This window comes from Pseudochaenichthys georgianus, chromosome 23 (genome assembly GCF_902827115.2).
Source record: "Pseudochaenichthys georgianus chromosome 23, fPseGeo1.2, whole genome shotgun sequence".
NCBI classification, from domain to species: Eukaryota; Metazoa; Chordata; class Actinopteri; order Perciformes; family Channichthyidae; genus Pseudochaenichthys; species Pseudochaenichthys georgianus.
The window spans coordinates 8,359,289-8,383,863 of record NC_047525.1 but is presented as its reverse complement, the minus strand read 5'-3'; the positions used below and the strand labels follow the sequence as shown (position 1 = coordinate 8,383,863).

Sequence of the window (24,575 nt, the reverse complement as noted above, 5' to 3'; positions counted from 1 at the left end):
AATTGCCTAAACTATTTGATTAAGGTCTACCAAGTAACCACATCAAAGCCAACAAAGCCAAGTCAGATGCTTGACATTTGATTAAGAGATCCCTCTGTTGCCTTAACCCCCCTTAGGACACTGGTGTCCCTAAATGACTCAAGCAGGAAGCTCTTTTAATGTCATGTTAACCCCCCCTTGTTTTATCAGCTGTCTGGGGAGACACGCCCGAGGCTTCAACCTGTGACCCGTCTCCTCACAGGTCTCTGTGCCAGCGGCAGCACGGCTTTCAAGGAGAGAAGCGTGGGGTAATTAGGTCACTCTATCAAAGTCACCCTCTCAATGCCAGCCTGCTGCTGTCTGATGACTTGGGCGAGTTGTGCCAAGTCAGCAGAATCCAGTACACATTGGAGAGCGGGAAAAGAAGTGGATGCATGCCTCATTGTACCTGTCATCACAATTTAGCAGGTCACTGGTAATGCATCAAATATGAGCGCTGTCACAATCTTATGAAGGACCCACATGCAGCACTCGAGAAACCACGGAGTATTGGTAATGTACTTTATTGGTAATAATACCAGAGCAGAACGTGATGAATACCGGATGATGTACAGGCAAACGAACCGGAGGACAGCGGGCAGAAGGTGAGTCAGGGCCGGGAAGAGGGTCAGGGAGCAGGCGAGGCGGTCAGCGTAGGTACAGGCAGGGTCAGACAGCAGGCAAGGCAGGATAGTCCAAGGACAGGCAGGATCAGGGATCAGGCAGGGTCGGAACCGGGTAGGCAATCTGATGACAAGCTAATGGGTGCAGAGGAGAAAGAGAGTGAGCAAAAACGTGGGTGTGGTTAACAGGTGAGACAGGTGAATGGAAAACTACTGGTGAAAGATGGAGAGGGGTCTGCCTGCAGACCTCCACTCTCAGGACAGTTCCGGTGCAGACCTCCACTCTCAGGACACCTCCACTGTCAGTACAGGAAGTGCACGCTAAGAATTCCAAAATAAAATCACCACTATCAGTACAGTGCCACTTTCCAAACAGGAAATGCACGCAAATACAAAATAAAATCGGATCTTGACGGATCGTGACACTTATTATACATATGTATATATCTATATATATATATATATATATATATATATATATATATAAAATAAAATAGCACTGACACTTATTATCTATATAGATATATATATTTATTTCTATATATAAATACGACATCTTGTATTTTAGTTACACCCGCTAGCGGCTAGACAACAGTGGAAGGTTCGAGAAACAACCGTGTTTGCTGGGTGCACCGCGGCGGAGGTGGGGAGGGTCGCGTTTGCCATTCGATCAGTGAGAGGAGAGGAGAAAAATGCAACAAAAATGGTCAAAATCCGTTAATATATGGATGGGGGGGCTGGACACAGGCCGTGGGGGGACACCCGAGACCGGGCAATGTCCCCGGTAGAAACCGGGTGAAATAGCCAAAAAAATAATAAAACTGGGGAAAAGTGAAAAAAAGTGTCCGAAAATAGGCACTCGTGAGGCGGGCAGAGTCCCCTGTCAACTCCCGTTACATTCCTCCATGGTGTCATTTGAGCGAAAACCTTTTACGAGAACCAGGCTGGGGGGGTCAAAAGGGCTTGACCAAGGCCGACCCAAAGTGCACGGTGGTCGGACTCATCACCTCCGTGATGAGTCTCCATTGTGATTTGAAAACTTCCATCAAACGAGTCCTTCGGTGGGCGGGAAAAAAACGTGTCAGAATCGTCACTTCCTGTACTGACAGTGGAGGTGTCCTGAGAGTGGAGGTCTGCACCGGAACTGTCCTGAGAGTGGAGGTCTGCAGGCAGGCTCCCATGGAAAGATGGAGCAGACTGTGACAAGCGCTGCTGGATGTGGAACCAGAACCATACACATGTCACTGACAAAGAATGGCTCCACAATGGAGCGATGTAGCTCCCACCTCAACTTTATTGCAAGGTTTTACCCAAATTATATTCGGAGAATCTCATAAAGAATAGTTGGCAATGAAACTATACTTGGAGTGAAAAATGTTGTTAGTTTTTTTTTCATGTTTGGAAAAGAGGAGCGTATGGTTGTACAAATATCGACATTTTCAACAATATATTTTTTCCGAGGATAACATTTTGAATTTCATTTCTCAAACAAGTAGTGGGAATGAAATGCATGGTCAGCCCCGGTATGCTGGAAAGAGTTACGAGCAGTATAAATTGGACACGACTTTCACAAGAAAAGTCCGGAAGATTGATCCCCTGCTGTCTCGAGTCAGTCCGCAGCAGCTCTAAATGGTCTGCGCATGAAGTCAGCTGCAGTTTCTTCAGACATGTTAAAACCACATGCTGTCGTGTCAGTGGGCGACCTCACATTACTAAGGCTAATAATGAACAGCAGCGTTAAAAGATGAAGGCCCTGGAGCTTCATAATGAACTGTGTGTTCCTGTGCGGAAACATAGGGACAGGACGAGGGCCAATCAATTTCAATTCAAGAAAAGATTGGAATTAAGAGAGTTAGAGGAAAACCCACAGAAACTGAAGTTGAATTCCCAAACGGGATTGTACAGTAGAGGAGATATGTGGAAGGTTGAAAGGCTTGGAGCGAGAGATATTACGTCTGACAGTTGGTTGGGGATTACGCCAGCCTGCCTCCTTCGAAACATACAGATCGCATGAAGGCCAATCAATTAAAGCTAGAACATCAATCAATCAATCAATCAATCAATCAATCAATCAATCAATCAATCAATCAATCAATCAATGTTTATTTATATAGCCCAATATCACAAATGTTACATTTGTCTCAGTGGTCTTCACAGTGTGTACAGAATATCAGTATGACAATACGACACCCTCTGTCCTTAGACCCTCACATCGTACAAGGAAACACTTCCGGAGAAAACCCAGTTTAAAGGGAACATGGGAGAAACCTCAGGGAGAGCAACAGAGGAGGGACCCCTCTCCCAGGACGGACAGACGTGCAATAGATGCCGTGTGTAAATTGAAAAGATAATACATTTGCAACATAGGTAGTCCAAATGTTTGGAAATGCATGTGTGTATAATAGGAAGATGAATCCACGAGGATATCCATCCAGGACCGATGATCCAGGACCACAGCCACGACTCAAGATCCAGCGCTCGCGATCCAGGACACAGGACCGCAGGATCATCCATGACTCCGGATCCCAGCGTATATAGACACCAAAAAGAAAGACATTTGGGGAAGCTGGGTTAATCGGAACATGAGAGTACACGGGTATAGACAGAGAGAAGGAAGAAGTAAGATGTCCCCCGACAAACTAAGCCTATATCAGCAAAACTAGGGGCTGAATCTAATCAGCCCTAACTATAAGCTTTATCAAAAAGGAAGGTCTTAAGCACACTCTTAAAAACGGATAGGGTGTCTGCCGCCCGAACACAAACTGGAAGCTGATTCCACAAATGTGGAGCTTGATAAGAAAAGGCTCTGGCTCCCATTATACTTTTAGAGATTCTAGGAACAACCAACAACCCTGCATTCTTGGAACGCAATGCCCTAGTAGGTCAGTAGGGTATAATGAGTTCTTTAAGGTAAGATGGCGCCTGCCCATTAAGGGCTTTGTAGGCGAGAAGAAGAATTTTAAATTCTATCCTGTGTTCTATACTAGTTTCTCTGCATCGTTTTCAGGCAAGATATGCCTGATTTTTGCAATGTTACGTAGATGGAAGTAGGCGGTCCTTGAAATTGATTTTATGTGGGCGTTAAAGGATAACTCCTGATCAAATATAACACCAAGATTCCTTACAGTCTCACTGGAGGCCAAATTAAACCCATCCATAGTTAGTATATCTTTAGATAATTTGTTTCGTAGATTCTTCGGGCCAAGTACAATAACTTCAGTTTTGGTCGTGTTTAACATCAAAAAGTTTAAGGTCATCCACGTTTTTAAGTCCTTAAGGCAGGCTTGAATTTTATTTAGATGATTAATTTCATCAGGCTTGATTGATAAATATAGTTGAGTATCATCCGCAAACATGTTCCCAGGAATGTAAGTTAGACAGTAGTAAAGCTGAACTGTAATATCAAAGAAAAGTACAAATTAATTTCAGAAATAAGCCCTCTAGATTAGCTATTGAGGAACTGCCAATATTCCTTAAATGTACTATTCTGACAAGATAATGACCTACTGCAAAGTTAGAAAATGAAATGATGTTGTTTTTAAAGTAAAAAGCCCATTGATTCTGTTGATTCCGTTTTTTTATTAAAAGTATTTTTGTAAAATGGACATACATTCCTACAGTATGAGGAAAAGACTGGGAATCTCATCCTTGAGGAGATTCAGAGATACCCATGGAAGCTGCAGGCGCCCATTTCATGAAGTATTTTAGGCAATAAAATACTAAAGCACAAAACCAGCTAATGTTGGGGCTGTATTACTCACACTACTGCCCTGTATTACTCACACTACTGCCCTATATTACTCACACTACTGCCCTGTCAGTATTCCTTTAACCATAGAATGACCGTGGAAGAGGGAATCCATCCTCTGAGTGGAGAGCTTACATGACTTGTGAGCAATTAAAAGCTGAGTAGCAGATAATTCAGTTGTTGGAAGGGGATGTCGGGTTATCGAAGGTCTATTTTCAACCGACAGCAGATGACTACTGAGTGCACTGGGAAGGTCATACCAGACTTCAGCAAAACAGGAAATACAACTAGTGATCCTTTTTACATCAGCCTGATGCTCCTAAAAGCTGGCTAGAATACTACTTATATTTACTGCTGAGTTTGGGAATTCACGTTCATACATCATTAAGAAGGCCAGCCTCCGCTCGAGCATGCAGTTGGTGATCGATCGGGAAGTCAATTAAGGAGCGATTTAGATGTAGACAAGGCATCGAGGGGTAAAATGAAGCTCATTCATCTAAATAACACAAAGGACTCTGATACCAAGCAGAATTGGACTTCTCAGACCGTGTCCTCCCTTGACAGGCATTATGGGCTCATCGATCAGTAATCAAAGGCACTCTTATTCGTGTGTACCGCCTTTCAGCATCCAAATCAATACCCCATGTGTTCTCCACTCTCACTTCCTCACTGCTCATTGGACAATGGACATGGTGTCCTCCTTGAACTGTTGACAGGTGGCCGTCTGTAACTACCTCTGTCTTTACATGTTCTCCCTCAGCTGACTTGTCGGGGCAACATGCTTTTCCATATCAGATGTTGAGAAACCAAGTTAGGTCAAGCGAGTCACGGCTAAACCTCTTAATGCAGGGGTGTCAAACTCAAGGCCCGGGGGCCAAATCCGGCCTGCGACTTCATTTAATGTGGCCCGCAAGAGCTCTCAAAGAATATAATACGTTTATTATACTGTGACATGCCACTTTACTACATGTAAGTATGTTGCCCATAAACTACATGTCCCACAATGCATGTGACATGCGCACTGAAGAGACTTGCAATTATTTGCCCTGGACTTCTGCTTTCAAACGTAGTTAGTTATTACCCTATCTGATAATAATCCAATTCAGAGGCAATAATATAATATATAATACATTATTTTATATATATATTTATATATATGTATATTTATATAGTAACAACCGGCCCTTTGAGTGCAACCATAATGCTAATGTGGCCCGTGATGAAATTGAGTGTGACACCCTTAATGTAATCCTGGCATGGGTTTGTTTTGGATCACTTGTGTTTCCATCTGAAGTGGAGACAAGCTAACTCACGCATGCAAGAGAGGCATCATTTCTGTCTGTCGGTTGATACATGAGAACCTTCTTTGTATCGTGAAGCTTTCATCTGCCTATTGTGCAATTCATTTAGAGCATTACGCAGAGAGACTACATCATTACTGAAGAAGTAAAACTCGGTTAGAGATGAAAGGGAAAGTAGTTGGATCAACACTCTGATGGTGACGATCAGAACGTATTAAAGCCAATATTGACATTACGACTCTGTCCAAACAGTATTATTTACATTATAGAAGCATGCATTTGAGTTGGCACACACACACATCCAACTCCCCCTCAAAAAGAGATCATTTTCCATATCAGCGCTGCTCAGAAAGTAGGACGGGAGCAGCATCTCTGTGTCATCATCAATCATGATGTTATGTAGTATTCCATTTGGAAAACTCTGTTAAGAACATGAATTACAGGCTGTCTCTGTCAATAAGCCGACATGACATTTCAGTTTATTAAATGAAAGAAATGTAATCAGATGTCCAGAGTGTTGGCATAAACACACACACAATGACATTCAAGCAGTAATTGATTTCAGAAAGCTCCATGTATTGGCGGAACATCAGAGCATCTGACTGACAGAAAGTGTCCCGCTGTCATCGCGCCTTTCTATTTCTCTCCCTACCGTCACTGATGAATGGAACTTTATAACCAAGTGCTGAAAGGTCGAGGGGTCACGGGGGTGATGGCATGACCTTTCCTTGCAACTCCAACTGCAGACGTCGAAACAGCTGATTATGAAGCAGCTGACATTGGCAACATAGTTCCTGAATCTAATGTATGCCTCGAAGACAGATTTTCCTCAAGAACCAAATGCCGGGTCAAAGGTGTGGCGTGACAGAGGAGCTAATGATTATCATGCTGCAGAATGAACGCTCTTATGAGATGTACACAGCATCATACATACCAACACAATGAGCCCTAAGCTGATTAGCAGTCGCACTCAGTGCAACCTGACAGCGACAAGCAAAGGCTTAGAGAGGAAAGCCTCTCGTGCTTCAAGTGATTTCAAAGCTGACCTCAATAAGGTCAGAACAGAGGGGAGTGTGGTAGAAATAGTGTTGAGTACTCTTACACTGTTTTTAAATGCCATCCTGCACTATTTCCTAATGTTTTTCATGTCTGTAAAGCGCTTTGAATTGCCTTGTATTAAAAGGTACTATATAGATAAATGTGCCTTGCTTTGACATTAGATAAATAAAAGACATTTGAAAATATTTGTGCATGTAAATCCAAGTGAATGCGTCTACTCCGTTTAATATGACACATCCCATCATTACAAGATTATCCCTCAATGTCAACAGTCTTGTTGGTGCTTACCAGAAGTGACATCGATTAGAGCGCCCACATCCCAAAGTGTCTGCCACCAGTTTGTCATATTTCACTATATTCATGTAAACAGAGCTGTTTCTGGCTACGGTGCATTTTGATTTGAAGAAGTATGCTTGTGTTACAAAGAACTGTATGATTTTACATGAATGCGGTTTATGCCCCAGGCAGCTACCAACAACATTCCAGCCATGGCTTTGCATAGTTTATCTTTCGATATGGGATAGTGGGGAAATAGATTTGGAAGCTTTTTCCAATGGTTGCTTTACAAGTCAAACCCTGACAGCTCATGCCGAAAGACTGGACACATGAGGAGACATTTGATTTAAGGCTGTTCAATGTTAAGATGTAATTGAATTACAGACTTCTTTCGTTATGCATAAAGCAGAATACTTCCAGGACATATACAAAACGAATTTGTTTTAAATCAAGAGGATGAGCATCATAGAAGGAGATGTCACTTTAAGCATCCGTTTGCATTGAATACTTTCAAACTGATCTCTGTAGTTGGAGTTGAACTGTGGAATTGTTTACTAAATGATTCAAAGAGATCTATACGACATCTTAAAGAACATGTATAAAGAGAGAATAATTACACAGTATGAAGATGTCAGGTAACCTGTTTCACTGATGGTAGATTGTTATGTTTGCTTTTGTTTTTGGTTTCATGTTACTGTAAGTATTGCTTGTAAGCAGCTGTGATCGACAAACCATCTATTTTTGGTTAAGAGGCAGGTGAAATAAGACTTTCTTCTCCCTGCTCTTTTCCATCATCGGCTACATACTACAAACTGCTTAAAACACGTTTGATCCCGACTGATAACTTGGTATTAAAAAAACGTTTTTTTATTTTTTTATTTAACCAGATAAAAGCATTGAGATAGAATCTCATTTGCAATGCTGACCTGGCCAAGAAGGCAGCAACGTTACACATAACACATAACACAAACATATAAAATACAGAGAACATAACTAAGAAAACAAAACACGAAAAAGCAGTCACTACATTGTGCACATTAGGACAGTAAGAAGGGTGCACTACTTATTACTGCAAGAGCATCTGGTGGTAAGGACTTCAGACAACTTCAATTTAAAACATGCTATTGAGACAAGTGCCGTCAGTTTGAGGCGTGATTTAAGGTCATTCCAAGACCAAGGACCATAATAAAAAAGACTCCTTTTTCCAGCCTCAGTTCGCACAGCAGGAACCTGGACCCGTATCCAGGCACTGGATCTGAGGTTGTAAGAGTCACAAACTGGAGCAAATCTGGCACATATGTACAGTGGAAGCTTTCCTAAAATGGCTTTATACATTAATAAAAACCAATGCTGCATCCTACGCATAGCAAGTGAGGACCCTCCAGTTAGGCTATACAGTTTGCAATGATGAGTCCTATAGGGTGTATTTGATATATAACGCAGTGCAGCATGGGAGAGTGGGTCAAGTTTGGCCAAAACAGTGGGACAGGCACATCTATAAATAGTATCACCGTAGTCCAGCTGGGACAGGAATAAGCCAGAGACCAACTTTTTACGGGATGAAGTTGAAAAACAACATTTAAGTCTGTATTGAAGCCAAGAGTGAATTTCAATTTCTTAGTTAGAACTTCAATATGGTGTTTGAGGTTGAGATTACTCAATTAAAATAGCGTTCTGAAATGTTGAATTAATTCAGTAGGAAAATAGTGTGTCTTTGACTGAGCTTCTCTGGACTGACCGGTTGCTTTAGGCGTCCTCCTGTAGCATGACTCTTCTCCGCTCCTCTCTTCCAGAAGAAGAACGTCCGTGTGTTGCTGAGCCTCTGCGTGCTTGCTTCCTGGGGGGTCCTCCTGCTGTCGGCTCGCCTCTACTGGATGGGCAACAAGCCTCCCAACTTCTCCAACTCTGACAACCCGGCCGCTGACTCGCCACATTTCCTCACTCGAACCCTGACATTCCTCCACCTGCCGGTCGCCAACGCCTGGCTGCTGCTCTGCCCCGACAGGCTAAGTTTTGATTGGTCCATGGACGCTGTGCCCTTGGTCAGGTCCTTGGCTGACTGGAGGAACCTTCACACTGTTGCCTTTTATGGTGGATTCGTCCTCCTGGGTTTGTTTGGCCTTCAGGGCCCCACCTCTAAAGCCAAGGAGACCAATGGGAAAGCCTATGTGACTAATGGGAAATCAATCACTAACGGGAATGGCTGCCATGCCGCCGACACAAACCATAACACAGACCAGGGGCCGCCACAGACCACCCTGAACGGGTCAGCAGGACTCCACCAATGCCCCCCACGGACGACCCTCCCCCCCACACACCACCTAGTCCTGTTTTCATTAGGCATGCTCTCATTGCCTTTCCTCCCCGCCACAAACCTCTTCTTTTATGTAGGTTTTGTGATTGCAGAGAGGGTGCTGTACATCCCCAGTATGGGCTTCTGTTTACTGGTTGCTGCTGGTGCACGGACATTACACATCAGACTGAGGACTAAAGGCTGCAGGGCCTTACTGATGGGTCTCTGTATGGGACTAGTGCTGCTGAACGGACTCAGGACGGTTCAGAGAAACAGGGACTGGAGCAACGAGGAGAATCTCTACAGGTCAGGGATCGGTGCCAACCCCGCTAAAGGTAGGTTAGGAAACTCAGATTAGGGATGTGTATCCAATGCCAATATGTGTGTATATTTCAATATATTTCTTTAGCTTAGTCAGATTCTATATTGTAGGGTATTCAATTTATTAAATAGTGTGTATTCTTCAGACACTCTAGTGCAGTGGTTCCCAACCTGTGGGCCGCGAACGAATTGCAAGTAGGTCGCCAAATAATTTGCAAAACATTATGATTTGTGTTCATTATTCGATTTTTCTTTTTATTTGAACCTCTTTGCCTTTCTCTTTCTTGATCCTCCTTTGCAACGGCCATTACAGTCCTTGACAGCGGTCTGTACTACTGGATTAACAACGTGTCACATGTTCTGAATTGACCAATCAGAATTTGATTTAGCCTCCGTATTGTTTATCATTGAATGTGGTCCTTTAGATTCTTAAGTCGGCCCTCAGTTGAAAACGGTTGGGAACCGCTGCCCTAGTGATGTCCTTTTTACTGTGCATTTGTATATACTTGCTGCTAATGTACATTTTTTTTTTTAATATTTCTATCTTTTAAATATTTTTAAGTCGTGAAATGCTTGACAACACTGCTGCTGTGACAATTATTTCCCAATTTGGGATGAATAAAGTACTTATCTAACATCAATATTAGTACCAACTGAAATCTCAGCGCAGCACAGTATGGAAAGCTGATTTAAAGACACACCATTGAATGAGGAGATGGCACCTTCTTCGAATCCACAGATTCAAAGTTCATTTGATGTTATTTATTTATTTTAAATCAATACCAAAAGTGTGTTTACCTGAAATTGCAACCCTTTCACTGACACATGTCTCCTGCAGCCTGGGGAAACTTGGGGAACGTTCTGAAGAACCAGGGCAAGATGGCGGAGGCGGAGAAGGCGTACAGAAACGCTCTGCACCACCGAGGGAACATGGCTGACATGCTGTATAACCTGTGAGTGTTAAAGAGCCCCCCACCTCCCTCCTGTTTGCAAAGGCGTGACACGAACAGATTCAGATTCCTGCCACCCATCACTTGAGATTGCAGAGGCAGAACAAAAAGGGAAAAAGGAGCACTGACAGACAGGAAGAACTTACAGAAAGTAGATCCAAACCATGAGAGAGGAGAGTGAGACTCAGAGCTAAGCGTGATGCAAGAGTGTGACAAAGAGGAAATAACTTCCCAGGTGGCTCTTTGTACCTTCTGCCTCTGATTTGATTGGTCTTGGTTTGTGGGGCCTGGGGGAGGACACAAAGCCAAAGACCAAAGGAAGGTGCACTCTGTGAAGCTGAGGTATCTGAATGTGATGGATGGTTGGCAGTGATGGATAGTAACAAAGTACATGTACTCAAGTAAAAGGTTTAGGTACTTGTACTTTACCTGAGTATCCGCAGTTTATGCTGCTTTATACTTCTACTCCACTTGATTTTAGAACCCAATATTGTACTTTTGAATCTACTACATTTATTTGACAGATTTGTAGTTACTCTTAAGGTTCAGGTTAATAGCTAATACAACATTTAAATCAATTATTTAATAAACTTTGACATTATAGGTTAAGATAACCAGCAGCATTATTCAAATTAGCTCGATATTGACAAGTTTTGATAAAAACATATAATGGTAACCCAGTAACTCTATATACACCATTTTTTATTCTCGGCCATTACGCATAATGAGTACTTTTACTTTGGTTTCTTAGAGTATATTTGGTTGCCGATACTTTTGTACTTTTACTTGAGTAACATTTTGAATGCAAGACTTTTACTTGTATCAAAGTACTTTTTAAACTTGCTACTTTGACTCAAGTAACAAATCGGAGTTCTTCCTCCGCCACTGACGGTTTGGTATATTGCAGTTCATGTATTGATATGTTTGATAAGGGAAATAGATGCTGCTCCAGTGTTGTTGATTTATTTCTCAGCTTCATTCATCACTTTGCAATTATTTTGGGTAAACCTTCACTGATTTAAAACAACAATGCACATCCTTGTTTATGCAGCTGTCGGTGTACTCTGTCTCACATTGTTGCTTTGCTCTGGTCTGTCAGCGGCTTGCTGCTGCAGGAGAACGAACGTCTTTCTGAAGCGCTGCAGTATTACAAACTGGCCATTGGGAGTCGGCCAACACTGGCATGTAAGTAAACCTAAAATAAGAGTCTCTTTTTGTAGCAGTGGTTGTCTATGGTGCCATTCATTATTAATTATAAGTGAGATGAAGTTCCGTAATCAGATGAGCATCATGGCCCAGTTTCAAAGCTGAATGAGACATGGCTCATTTGGAGGGCCATATTCAGCCTGACGGTGAAACCATGAGATTCAATCTCACAGTCGAGTGCTTGCATGTGAGATGAGGGACCGTCTTTTACTGTACCAAGGACACTTTATGAGGGAGGGAAAGGCAGATTCTAGACTTTTCAAGTTAATACGTTATCTTCAAATGTCCTTTTCGCCTAATTTATTTCAATTTCTTACCTACTATTATTTGAGTAGTCTAATCTGCCTTTGACCTCCGCTGTCTTCTTTTTGCTTCATTATTGCAGCGCCATCTTACAGTACTTTATTGGTAGATCCCCCTCATCTTTCCAATATAAAATACTCAACCAATGATGGTTATATCACATATATCAAAACAGATCTAAAAAATTTGGCGTTATATAGAATCAACAATTTTGGTTTTCCTAACCTTGTCTTTTGTTAGTCTGCGTATTAAAATATAATTTGGACGGCAGGTTATAATGTGTTTCCCCCCTCCTCACAGCAGCCTACTTGAACACGGGAATCATCCTAATGAACCAGGGCAGCCTGGAGGAGGCCAAGCGCACCTTTCTGACCTGTGCCGACATCCCTGATGAGAACTTAAAGGACCCCCACGCCCACAAGAGCTCTGTCACCAGCTGCCTGTACAACCTGGGAAAACTGCTCCACGAACAGGGCCATCAGGAGGTCAGTGCATCTAGGTTTTCCTTTCAGCTTCTGCTTTAAAACCTAACTTTTAATTGTTGTGCTATGTGAAACTAGGAAAGTCTGCTTTGCCCAAAGTAATCAACCCTCATCAATTACAAAAGGGTATTATGCTGATGCAATGCAAACAATGGAGTGCTAACTTTGTTCTTCCATCCCAGGAGGCCCTGTCTATTTATAGGGAAGCGGTACAGAAAATGCCCAAACAGTTTGCACCACACAGCCTTTTCAACATGATGGGTAAGTCCCCGTTTAGTTTTAAATGCAGAAACTAAAATAGCAGGATTCAAAATTGGGTGCGATTTGCTTTAAAATGTATTTTACATTTATTTTAATTAGGGAACATAAGTATTTCATATCGTAAAACAATGTAGACCTCGGACATGCTTGGCTTGAGTTTCAGTGATGAATTTCATATGTTTGTTCCTTTTCTAAATGTTGGTCTTCCATATTATCTGAGCTTACAATATACCCTTGAGAGGACTTGAAGCACCTGTTTGAATCCAACACTGCAGACTCAGGCTGGAGCCAGACGAGGACGATAACGCAAATGGACCGCAATTGTTATCAAAAAAGTCTACCGTCCACACGCAACAGGCACCAGAAACGTGTCCGTTCACACGAGACCGCTCGAAAGCGCTAGAGACGCTGTAGTACATATGCCAGGCCTGTAAGTGGCGCTGTAGTCCTGCCACAAAGGCAGCGAAGAAGACTTCCCGCACATGGTTGCCATGGATGCCCTTCTGTTTGTTCTCCGCTGTGGACGCTCTGGCTCTTTTTCTCCCTCCCCGAGGCAGGCGTTTGCTCCTGCTGTATATCTCTCCGGTAGTCCACCAGCAGATGACAAACACCCACCTCTCCGCCTCTTCCAAGGGACGAGGGGACCGTGCGGCAGAGTTTCAGTTCGATTTTGTTTTTCGCCGGTCAACATGTCCGTTAAAGTTGAAATCTTCCGGACAAAATTAGAAAAGTGCCACTCAAAGGTCTTCTTTGTTATTTATTGAGCTTTAAAACAAATTAATAACGACTCTATATAATAATAATAAATGGAGCCTCTCTTTTCCTCCCCCTCTTCTGACAGCCCAGCAGCTGATCTCTGAGCAGGAGAGGTGGGGAGAGGCGGGGCTATTGCTTCAACGTTATCAGGAAATGATCGTATAGGGGTAAACACGGAGCCGTTTGCCCCCCCCAGAGCGTTTCGTTTGCAGATCTACCCACCTAGGGACCCGTTATAGTTTTCTGCGTTTCCATGTCAGCCTCGTGTGGCCGAACCGGTCGCCGATACGACCGTTATCGTCCTCGTGTGGCCGGGACTTCAGTGTCCTGGTGCAGAGCATTGAAGCTAATCCGCGCAATAAGTCACATCCCTCTGTTATTGTAACACTCGTGACAGTATTGGAAGCTCATCCTGACGGCATCGCTGAGATTACAAATAGATGTCTTTAGGCAATAAGGTGAACCCTGTTATCGTTTCAACCCGCTCCACAGAAGTGGAACTACATAATCTTCAGTTCATAAAAAAGAACGAGTCATGCTAACGTAATTATTGGCTAAACTAGTCCCTTCAAAGCGTAATAATATCTTGGTCCAAAGTAGTGCCACGGTTCGTCACGTGATCGTGCTCCACCAATTGGGTAGCTGCATATTGTCAACAGAAGTGAAAGATGGCCGCCTACATGGTTGCGCTAAACCAGACCAAATGGATTCTAAACAGTGCTGTATGCTTGTTTTATGTCATGTTTTGTCATATGTCTTAATACATCACTAAGTCCGAGGTATTTGCGTTATATACGCGGTATTTGTGAGAGGTTTTACTATCTGGGAACAGAGTTGACCATCGAATCAACATTGACTAGCAGCGTTTATCAGCCAACTCCAGCTACAAACAATTTCCCCACGGGGATTAATAAAGTATATCAAACTCAAATGTATCAAACTATCATTCCTGGACTACTATGTTCGCATCGCTAGGTTCATTGGCTGAGCTCGTGGATTATTCCATTAGACTGAGGACTTTTTGTCTGTCTGTTGTTACCCTGTACACGTTAAATGCACTCTTAAAATGACTTCATTTCATACATAGCTGCGTCCAAGAAGAAGGTTAACTTGTTACGTTAAGTAATTTAGATCAATAAAAAGCAATACTTCCAGGCTGAAGACTTTTCTTTTTGTCGCTGCTTTTAATTGAACTATTCATATCTTAGACTGCACTGTAACTTTTATCCATGTATTTTTTCTTTTAATGTTTATTTTATTAGCTTTTCTTTTTAATGACTGATTTTAAATGCCATTTTCTTAATGTCTTTCATTTTTTGTAAAGCACTTTGAATTGCCTTGTGTTGAAAAGTGCTATATAAATAAACTTGCCTTGCCTTGCTTTTACCAATGTCCATTGATTCATTTATTTACTCATTCATCCCTCCACAAATGAAAACAACACTGATGAACCATAACAACGAGATTTATTACAAATATAAAAAGGTATGACGTAGAAAACAGTACAAAACAGAATAAGGACATGTAATGGAGTATAATTGATTGGTGTCAGGTGATCGTGATCCGCAGCCACGGCTGGGCGGAGCGGCCGATTGGTGCTGTGATTGCCTCAGCTGGTTAAAAGAGTCCTGCTGATTATACTCTGTGTTCTAGTTTGGTTGTGAAGCCACACGGTGTTTTGACCGCTGCATTGCACTGCAGAGAAGAGACTATTTGTTTATTTAAAGGACGAACACTGTTTCAACCTCGTCTGGTAAGATACGATAATTGGAAATAAATGTGCCAAAAACAAACGTATCTCTGAGTGATGTGTGAGCACGTCGGCCAGGCGCTAAAACCAAAAGAAGAGAAAAGAGCTTAAGAAAGGTGGAAAGAAGGCTCCAGACGCACCAGAAAGTCTCAAAAAGTCAAAATTATCAACACACAAACATTGTTACATGCATATTACGTCTGTGAAGCACAAACAGGTTGATTATTTTGCCAATACAAGATGGAATACGTACAGGACAAGCTTACAACGGTGGCTCGGCTTGAAGGGAGACTCTCGGAACGTGGTGGCTGAAAACCACAAGTTTAACAACCACTGTTGATGTTGTTGAAGACCTGCAGTGTGATCATGAGGAATGTGACACACGGGTGTTTTTACATGCCCAACATGCTGCACAGCCTTGATTGGAATTCACACGTTCTCTGGGTGTGACTCCACAAGAGCTTTCTATGGCAAAGGTAAAAGAAAGTCATTTGCTGTTGCATGTGAGAAAGTTGACTACCGTAAGGCTTTTAGAAGTTTAGGTACTAACTTTGACTTGGCGCAATCAACATTTGCACTTCTTTGCCGGTATGTATGTCACCTATATGATCAGCCAGCAGCCGAAGATGTAAATGATGCTAGGTACAAGGCTTTCTGTATGGCATCATCGGCCTTGCCAGAATTAAGCATTCCCCCTACTCCTGATGCCCTCCATCAGCACTGCAAAAGGGCAAATGACCAGGCAGCAATAATGAGGTCCTGTCTCAAAAGAGAAATTAATGCTCCATCACCTGCTGGATATGGTTGGGAAATAGAGGATGGGAACTTACACGTCACCTGGATGACAAGAAGTCCTGCCTCTGACAGCGTGTTGCATGTGATACACTGCAGCTGCAAAGAGTCTGCCTGTGAGAAAGGCAGATGTTCATGCTTCTCCGCAGGACTCTGTTGCACAGACTTATGTTGTTGCTCAAATTGTGCAAATAAAAAAGAAACAGAGGAAGAGAACGATGACTGCCCTGAAACTGACAGTGAGGAATAGGAATAAAAGAGCCTTCTTTCCACCTTTCTTAAGCTCTTTTCTGTTCTTTTGGTTTTATCGCCTGGCCGACGCACTCACACATCACTCAGAGATACGTTTGTTTTTGGTACATTTATTTCCAAGTTATCGTATCTTACCAGACGAGGTTGAAACAGTGTTCGTCCTTTAAATAAACAAATAGTCTCTTCTCTGCAGTGCAATGCAGCGGTCAAAAAACCGTGTGGCTTCACAACCAAACTAGAACACAGAGTATAATCAGCAGGACTCATTTAACCAGCTGAGGCAATCACAGCACCAATCGGCCGCTCCGCCCAGCCGTGGCTGCGGATCACGATCACCTGACACCAATCAATTATACTCCATTACATGTCCTTATTCTGTTTTGTACTGTTTTCTACGTCATACCTTTTTATATTTGTAATAAATCTCGTTGTTATGGTTCATCAGTGTTGTTTTCATTTGTGGAGGGATGAATGAGTAAATAAATGAATCAATGGACATTGGTAAAAGCAAGGCAAGGCAAGTTTATTTATATAGCACTTTTCAACACAAGGCAATTCAAAGTGCTTTACAAAAAATGAAAGACATTAAGAAAATGGCATTTAAAATCAGTCATTAAAAAGAAAAGCTAATAAAATAAACATTAAAAGAAAAAATACATGGATAAAAGTTACAGTGCAGTCTAAGATATGAATAGTTCAATTAAAAGCAGCGACAAAAAGAAAAGTCTTCAGCCTGGAAGTACTGCTTTTTATTGATCTAAATTACTTAACGTAACAAGTGGAGCACGATCACGTGACGAACCGTGGCACTACTTTGGACCAAGATATTATTACGCTTTGAAGGGACTAGTTCAGCCAATAATTACGTGCCTAGAAGAATTGGCAGGAATTTTAGCGACGAACTTTTTTTTGGTGGATAAGCATGACTCGTTCTTTTTTATGAACTAAAGATTGTGTAGTTCCATTTCTGTGGAGCGGGATTTCTTTTCTAGAGGACTTTTCTACGGAGCCCCTAAAGGGACATGAAAAAAAAAAAAAAAAAACAGAGGGAGAAAAAAAAAAGTCAGGATAACGGGTTAGTATCTCGTGCGCACGAGAAACGAATCCGTTATCCTGACTTTATTTTTTTTTGAGAAAGTTACCGATGCACCAAGGAGGAAGTGGAACACGAGACAACCATGTCATTGCAGACTGTTATGTTTACGTGGGGAAATGACAGTGCATACATTATTTGAGATATATATATATTTTTTTCTTTCATGTCCCCTTAGGGGCTCCGTACTTTTCGAGGTTCACCTTGCGGCCTACTTCCCGTATTCCTTGGACGAGTGAAATGAGAAAGGGAAGTGTGTTTTGTCAGGTGCAGGGGGGGGGGGGGTGAAGTGTGCTTTAGTGCGATGTCCAGGGGGTTCTTTGTTTAAACTGCTGTCATGTTACCCCAGGGGCCAACAGCATGTCCTCAGATCAAACAATCTCAGAGTTTTAAACAACACTTGTTCTTTTAGAGGAAGAACGTACATTGTTTCATAATTCAATGCATCTCTGACTCTTACAAATTAAACTACAATGCTGACCAACATCCGTTTCCAGTGCATTTATGCAGATATCTGTTTATAGAGATAAATCATGTCCTTTTTGTTATTCTATACAAATTATTATTATCTCTTGTGTACTATTTGGGTCTCTGTCTTTTTCTGTTGTTGCTATAACTCTTCAATTGATCTAAAGGTCCATCTAATCGTATCTTAAACCCAGAGGAAACTGTGCACCAATAATGCAACACTTGTGCATATTGTGCCTAAAGCAGTGCTTCTCAAAGTGTGGTCCGCGGACCACTGGTGGTTCGTGAGCGTCCCCTAGTGGTCCGTGAGTATATTGGTAACATTTCACATTTGAAATAAATAAATACATTTAAGTTTTTCACACTCTCGCGGGAATATCTCCGCAATGGAACGAGCCTAAGTTTCACTTTCTATTGCATGATAAAGCTCAGGGCAACACCTACGTCACACATGTTGCCACTTGTTTGTACCATTTTCAGGCGATTTATAATCTGTTCTAGAAAAACGATGTGTTTTGGGATATGTGTGGAGTTAGGTGGTCCGCGAGTGTTTTTTTACTGGTTAAGTGGTCCTTGGTATGAAAAAGTTTGAGAAACACTGGCCTAAAGCTATTCATTTAATGTCCTACGTAAAACACTAATGTTGCCTCCTGCTCTGTGTTGTTTTCAGGAGAGGCGTACATGAGGCTGAGCCGGCTGGAGGAAGCAGGCCACTGGTACAGAGAGTCCCTCAGGGTGAAGCCGGACCACATCCCTGCCCACCTGACGTACGGCAAACTGCTGTCCATCATGGTGAACACACACACACACACACACACACACACACACACACACACACACACACACACACACACACACACACACACACACACACACACACACACACACACACACACACACGGAGAATCATGAGGTGAGCCCAGGCTTTGTCTCTGAAATGACTGCAGTGGTTAACTACTTGGCAGAGTTTAATTAAACGGGACCTGAAGAGTAATGAATAATTCATATTGAGCGACTTATAGGAGCGAGGCGGACCCACGCTATCGATTGTTCTGCAGAGCCTGGAGAACTGTGATAATTGTTATGAGGTGTGAGCTCCCCACTCTGAGAGCTGCATGCTTAACAAGCTCTCCCCCCGATCAGAAGTCAGCTAGAGGAGTTGTGATGCATTCATGAATAAAGTGTTTGACCTCTAGACTAGTTGCATGAAAAGAGGATTACACAGTGAGAAAGAAGAAATGAAAGAAGCGATTAATACCTTTTCGGTGGGTCTTGGATCGACCCTGATATAGGACTGATGCCAAATAGCTTTAAAAAAATATATATATAGCTCCATAATTTCTCTTCTGAAGGTCGCAGACGTGGAGAGTGCATCTGGATGAAAGCTATCCCTCTGTGTTTGGATGAGTTCCAGAGTTGTCTGTGTTTTACATCAAGGGCACAAAAGTTTGCCCAACTTCTCCCAAACGTTACCCCCCCCCCCTCCCCCCTCCGATGTTTGTTCTGTACAGGAAAAGCTCCCACTTCCAACCACCTCGACCACTCCACAAAAACAGAGTCCCCCCCCCCCAGATATGTTGGCCCCCTTCCCTTCCTCAGGCCTGGGTGCTGAGGAAACCTTCAGGGCCTGACAGTGCTGCAGCTGCAACTTCTGATCATTTCCTATCCTTGTTGAAAGATTTGAGGATACACACACACACACACACACACACACACACACACACACACACACACACACACACACACACACACACACACACACACACACACACACACACACACACACACACACACACACACACACACACACACACACATTCACGTTAAGAACAGGTTCAGATGAGAGTGGCCCGGTGTGGCTGGACATCTGCTGCCCCCCCCTCAGGCTCAGCACTGCTGATCCATGCAGGGCCCCGACTCTCAGAGGCCCCCTTCCAGTACTACAGGGCTTAAGGAACAGGAGATTGGATGGACCCCGGACAATGGGCCAGTGGACAGGCTTATAATGCAATTACTCTCCTTCTTTATTGAATCACTCCACCAGCTACATTGTTGCCGAAGTCAATCGACTATACAGACAAGGTCAAACTGAAGTCTTGTACTTTGGTTTACCCCGACGTGTAATGTAATGCTGTACTTTTGAGCAGTACACATTAACTTTCAAAGTCCCCATTCTTAAATCCACAATATTTAAAGTTGCAACCTGATAGCGTTGAGCACGTCCACATCCTTCGGCAAATAACAAGTGCACTTTAAGCCATTAATGTAGCCTCATTACTCCCCAAGGTCAAAGTGATTCATAATAAGTCCAGTGTAACATTAGAGCCCTGCTGTCTGTCAGAAAGCTGCAGTCAGGTGGGCGTGGCATGTTGAAGGGAGAGCTGTGGTCTGTCCACACTAAGCTGAGTTATGAATTTGAACTCAGCTGTGCATTTAGCTATATTCAGCACGGTTGCTCAATGATGCAGAAACAAAGACTTACACAGCAATACATCAGTTGAAAAAAGAGCACACCACAAAATTGTCTTTTGATAGTGTTTCAAAATAACATGATTAACATTGACCTTATACCTTTCATGCATGGACTACAGTTCAGTTCTGATGGATGTCTGGGGGAAAAGGGTTAATTTAATTTAAAGAGAAAAGTGCCAAAGAAAATGTGAAATAAGCCACCGAGGCCTGATCCTCGCTCATTCATTTGGAGCGATTGGGATTGTATGGGGAAAAGTAATGAAGCAAAGCTTATAGGTCCAGGCCTCTCATTTCTTGTTCCATTGGCAATATGGCAGCATAAGAGGTGGAGAGAGCTCTCACACACACACACACACACACACACACACACACACACACACACACACACACACACACACACACACACACACACACACACACACACACACACACACACACACACACACACACACACACACACACACACACACACACACACACACACACACACACACACACCTTTTGAAGGTATGACTTGGCATGTGAAGTGGTGTACTGTATTCTTTATGAGCAGCAGTTTCCTGCCATTACCTGTGTGTAGCTGTGTGCGCCTGTGAACAGTTGATGCACACGATGTCCAGCTGTATTCATGATATACACTTGTGTTGCATACACTGATGATATTCAACGTATGTCTTTTTAACATTGTATCCCGCCCACTATCATTTCTAACTAGAGATACACAAGATATTTGTTATGGTCATTGTGATGTATTGGGCGATAAACACTTTGTGAAAGACTGAGATATTGCAGTTAGATCATTGAAAGAAGTGGAACTAGTGTGGGTAGAAAATAAACTATAAAATATAACTGCTATTCTATATTTTATTGGGTGTTTTGTTAAATGTATTTAATAATAATACTGTCATAGTGTTTTATTCTATCTTGGCAGTTTACTGCAATCAGCAGAAAGGCAGAACTAAGCTCTTTAATATCTGCGTAAATATTACAGGTGACAAAACAATGTTTTTGCAAGGAACTAATTATGAACTTGAATGTCAGTTGTAATCAATGACTTCCTTCCTTTTCTTTTTAGGGGCAGAAGACCGAAGCAGAGAGGTACTATCTGAGAGCTATTCAGCTGGACCCAACTAAAGGAAACGGCTACATGCACTACGGTGAGAACAGACATCAAAGGTTCTCATTCATAACACTCCGTTCGATGTCTCACTATGGGATGCGCCTCATCGCGGAGCAAACAGAAGCATCAATCTCATTACGCCAATCCTGATTGGCTGGTGATCTTGACGTCAGCGTCAGGGAAATCACCCCCTATAAGTAGCTTGCGCCACGACGCATGCGTCATTCAAACACCTCTTCTCGCTTCAGAGCACATCTCACAGTAGCCGGGCAAGCTTCACTGTCCACAGACTGAACCCAAATACCCATTTCGGTCGACGGGCGCTCGCCGGCTACTCCTTCTGCTTCGCAGGAAGACGGTAGTACTAACGCTGTTAATATTTAAAATCGACCTCGCCCTTCTCTTACCCGAGAAAGTAAGGTAGGTCCGATTTTTCAAGCAAGCAGCACACCTGTTGCTAGCTCGCTCCCTCTCTACCGACACCACGGTAGAGAGGACGTTTTTTCTTTTCTCTTCTCCACGGAGGAGGAAAGGATTAAAGGAGCATACTGCCACACCAGTCAGTATTCTCCGGGAATAAAAGACCCACACCGTCCTTTTTCTCCGGATTAAGGACAAGGACATCTTTTTCTCCCGTCCCACCTGTCGAGAGCGGGCCCTCTCCACGCCACGAGGCGAACAAAATGGACGCCCCTCTCCCTCACACCAGAGGAGTCAGGGACTCGGTGGCTCGACTCGGTGGCTCGACTCTGCGGCTGCGGGTTGAAGATCTCGGGCACAGACACACACCAGGTCTGTTCGTCCTGCCTCGGGCTGGAACACGCCCGAGGCGCTATCGACAACCCCGGCTCATGCGGACATTGTGTCCGCTTCACCGTCAAGAGCCTCCGCCGACGATTAGCACGACAAGCTAGCCTGTCGGAACAGGACCCCCCCATGTCCACTGACCCGCCGGCCGGCAGTTAAGACACGAGGGCGTCCGCCACAGAGAGCGAACCCCTCTCCGTGTCGGTCTGGGGCTCATTATCTGCGATGGACACAGAACCGGAATCCCGCGCCCTGGCAGGCCGGGACCCGGTGACGACAAGACACGCGGGAACGGATTCCCGCGCTTTACCAAGCTGGGGATCCCGGTTAGACCTCACCATGGTCTCACCCGCGGAGGATGTCCTCGAGCTGGACTACGAGGAGGACGAAGAGGAGGACGCCCTGGCGTTTCTCCTGTCCAAGTCGGATGAACAAGAAGAGGACACCTTCATGTCATCGGCCCAGGCTGCAAAGCCTGGAGCGAGGGCTGCTCTCCCGGGCGATAGCGCACCAGCTTCGCCCGGTCTGAGCATGGACCTGCAGGCCGTGTGCAAACGCGCTGCGGCCAGACTCAACGTCCCGTGGCCTGAAATGGCCAAGGAGACCTCCAGGTCCCGCTACGAGGGGAAGCATCTTCCCCAAGCAGCGGGGAAAAAGAGACAACTCCTTCCAGTCTTCCCGGAGATATTGGATGAGGTGTCGGTCTCGTGGAGAGACTGGCCCTTCAGCAACAAGGTCCCAATCCAGGGTGCCTCCTCCCTAGACTGTGACGGAATGGAGAAGCTCGGCCTGCTCTGCATACCGCCCATGGAACCGCTGGTAGCGGCGAAGGTGGGCCCGTCACCGAGCAGAAACCCCACGCTGCCAGCGAAGGCGGACCGCTTTCAGTCTACAATGACTGAAAAGTCTTACAAAGCTGCAGCGTTGTCCGCCAGGGCCCTGAACGTGTCCTCGCTGCTAACCGCCTACCAAGCGGAGCTCTGCGAGGACCTGTCGGGTAACCCGGGAGCAGCCACTCTGGACGAGATGGACATTTGCCTCCGTGTCCAGCGCTGCGCCGTCCAGGCCACCAAGGTAATGGGGATCATGGTGGTGCAGGAAAGAGCGAGATGGCTCAACCTCACCAACCTCCCTGACCGGGAAAAGGAGGATGTGCTGGATATGCCCAACGTTCCCGAGGGAATTTTCGGCTCCGCTCTCGCCTCCATGCAAAGGAGGTGTGAGATGAAGAAGAAGGAGGACGAGGCACTCCACCTCTGCCTCCCTCGAAGGGTCCAGCCGCTGCCTTCGCAGCAGCAGTCCTTCACCCAAGCTGTCTCGAACTCTGCTCGGTTTAAAGCACCGGACAAGCAGAAGTCACAGCCCACCCCAGTCCCCAGCCCAGGCTGGAGACAAGGGCAAGTTGGCCGAGAAAATCTCCGGCTGCAGCTCAGGCTCAGCCAACCCAGAATTTCAGCCAGCAGTTGAGGAAGAAGAAGCGAGCGGCGTGACAGCCCCTCCTTCTCCCCTCCGTGACAGAGCTGGAAGTTCATTCCCCAGCTCTGAATGTGTTCCCGCCGCCTCGAGAGATGCCTAAACACCATCCTCAAGTCCGCACAAACACATGTCACACATTGATTGATTCCTCTGTCATAAAACATTTGCCGCTGACGCATCCAGGCTTCAGGCCGAGGGCGCAGCTCAAAAAAATGAAAAGAAAATCAATGAAGCCAATAAACAGCCCGTCAATTGTTCCCCTTCTGAGAGCAGCTACGGCATCTCTCAAAAGGCGTATTACTGACGGGGCTTTAAGGGCACCACCGTCACGCGCATGCGCAGTGCCGGCTGGAGCCGAAAGCGTGACATCTCAGCTGGCTCTAAGGAGCATACAGCAGGAGATACTCACGACATCTGCCTGGGCTTCTCAAAACAGTTACACATTATCTGTTTTCACAAGCCCAGAGAGAGTCAACCCATATTCTGGAGAGAGAGGTTCTCTCTCTCCTAGAAAGAAGGGTTTTATCTATAAAGCCCGCCGAGCAGAGTCAGATTACGCAGACAAATGTCCTCCTAAAGCACCCACTCAACATGGGGCTCATAATAAAACTAAACCCCGCGCGCCACGGCGTGCGGAGAGTATTGGTTATTATGTAAGGCACTACACCCGACTTTTCTAGTGCGGGACGCGCCTTCGGGTGCTGTCCTTTCACGGAAGGTGGTCACCACGGACGCATGTCAGACAGGC

General features: G+C 44.3%; 1 protein-coding gene and 1 long non-coding RNA gene across 3 annotated transcripts in view; one reads left to right on the top strand and one right to left on the bottom strand.

Annotated features, from left to right (window-relative positions):
* tmtc2a (transmembrane O-mannosyltransferase targeting cadherins 2a) overlaps positions 1 to 24,575 on the top strand; it is a 77,481-nt gene that overhangs the window by 36,118 nt on the left and 16,788 nt on the right. Inside the window, exons 3-9 of one of the 2 annotated variants that reach the window (XM_034112404.2) lie at positions 8,819 to 9,653; positions 10,478 to 10,592; positions 11,689 to 11,774; positions 12,399 to 12,583; positions 12,763 to 12,841; positions 18,623 to 18,744; positions 21,500 to 21,581. In XM_034112404.2, the coding sequence (XP_033968295.1) occupies positions 8,819 to 9,653; positions 10,478 to 10,592; positions 11,689 to 11,774; positions 12,399 to 12,583; positions 12,763 to 12,841; positions 18,623 to 18,744; positions 21,500 to 21,581 (1,504 nt within the window). Of the gene's footprint in view, positions 1 to 8,818; positions 9,654 to 10,477; positions 10,593 to 11,688; positions 11,775 to 12,398; positions 12,584 to 12,762; positions 12,842 to 13,682; positions 14,824 to 18,622; positions 18,745 to 21,499; positions 21,582 to 24,575 lie in introns of those variants that run through there. The other variant, XM_071201797.1, reaches the window with a different exon arrangement.
* LOC117468350 (uncharacterized) lies at positions 524 to 8,896 on the bottom strand. The gene is made up of 2 exons (XR_004554472.2): positions 8,764 to 8,896; positions 524 to 776 (listed from the first exon to the last, which is right to left on the bottom strand). It is a non-coding gene; the product is annotated as an uncharacterized lncRNA (long non-coding RNA).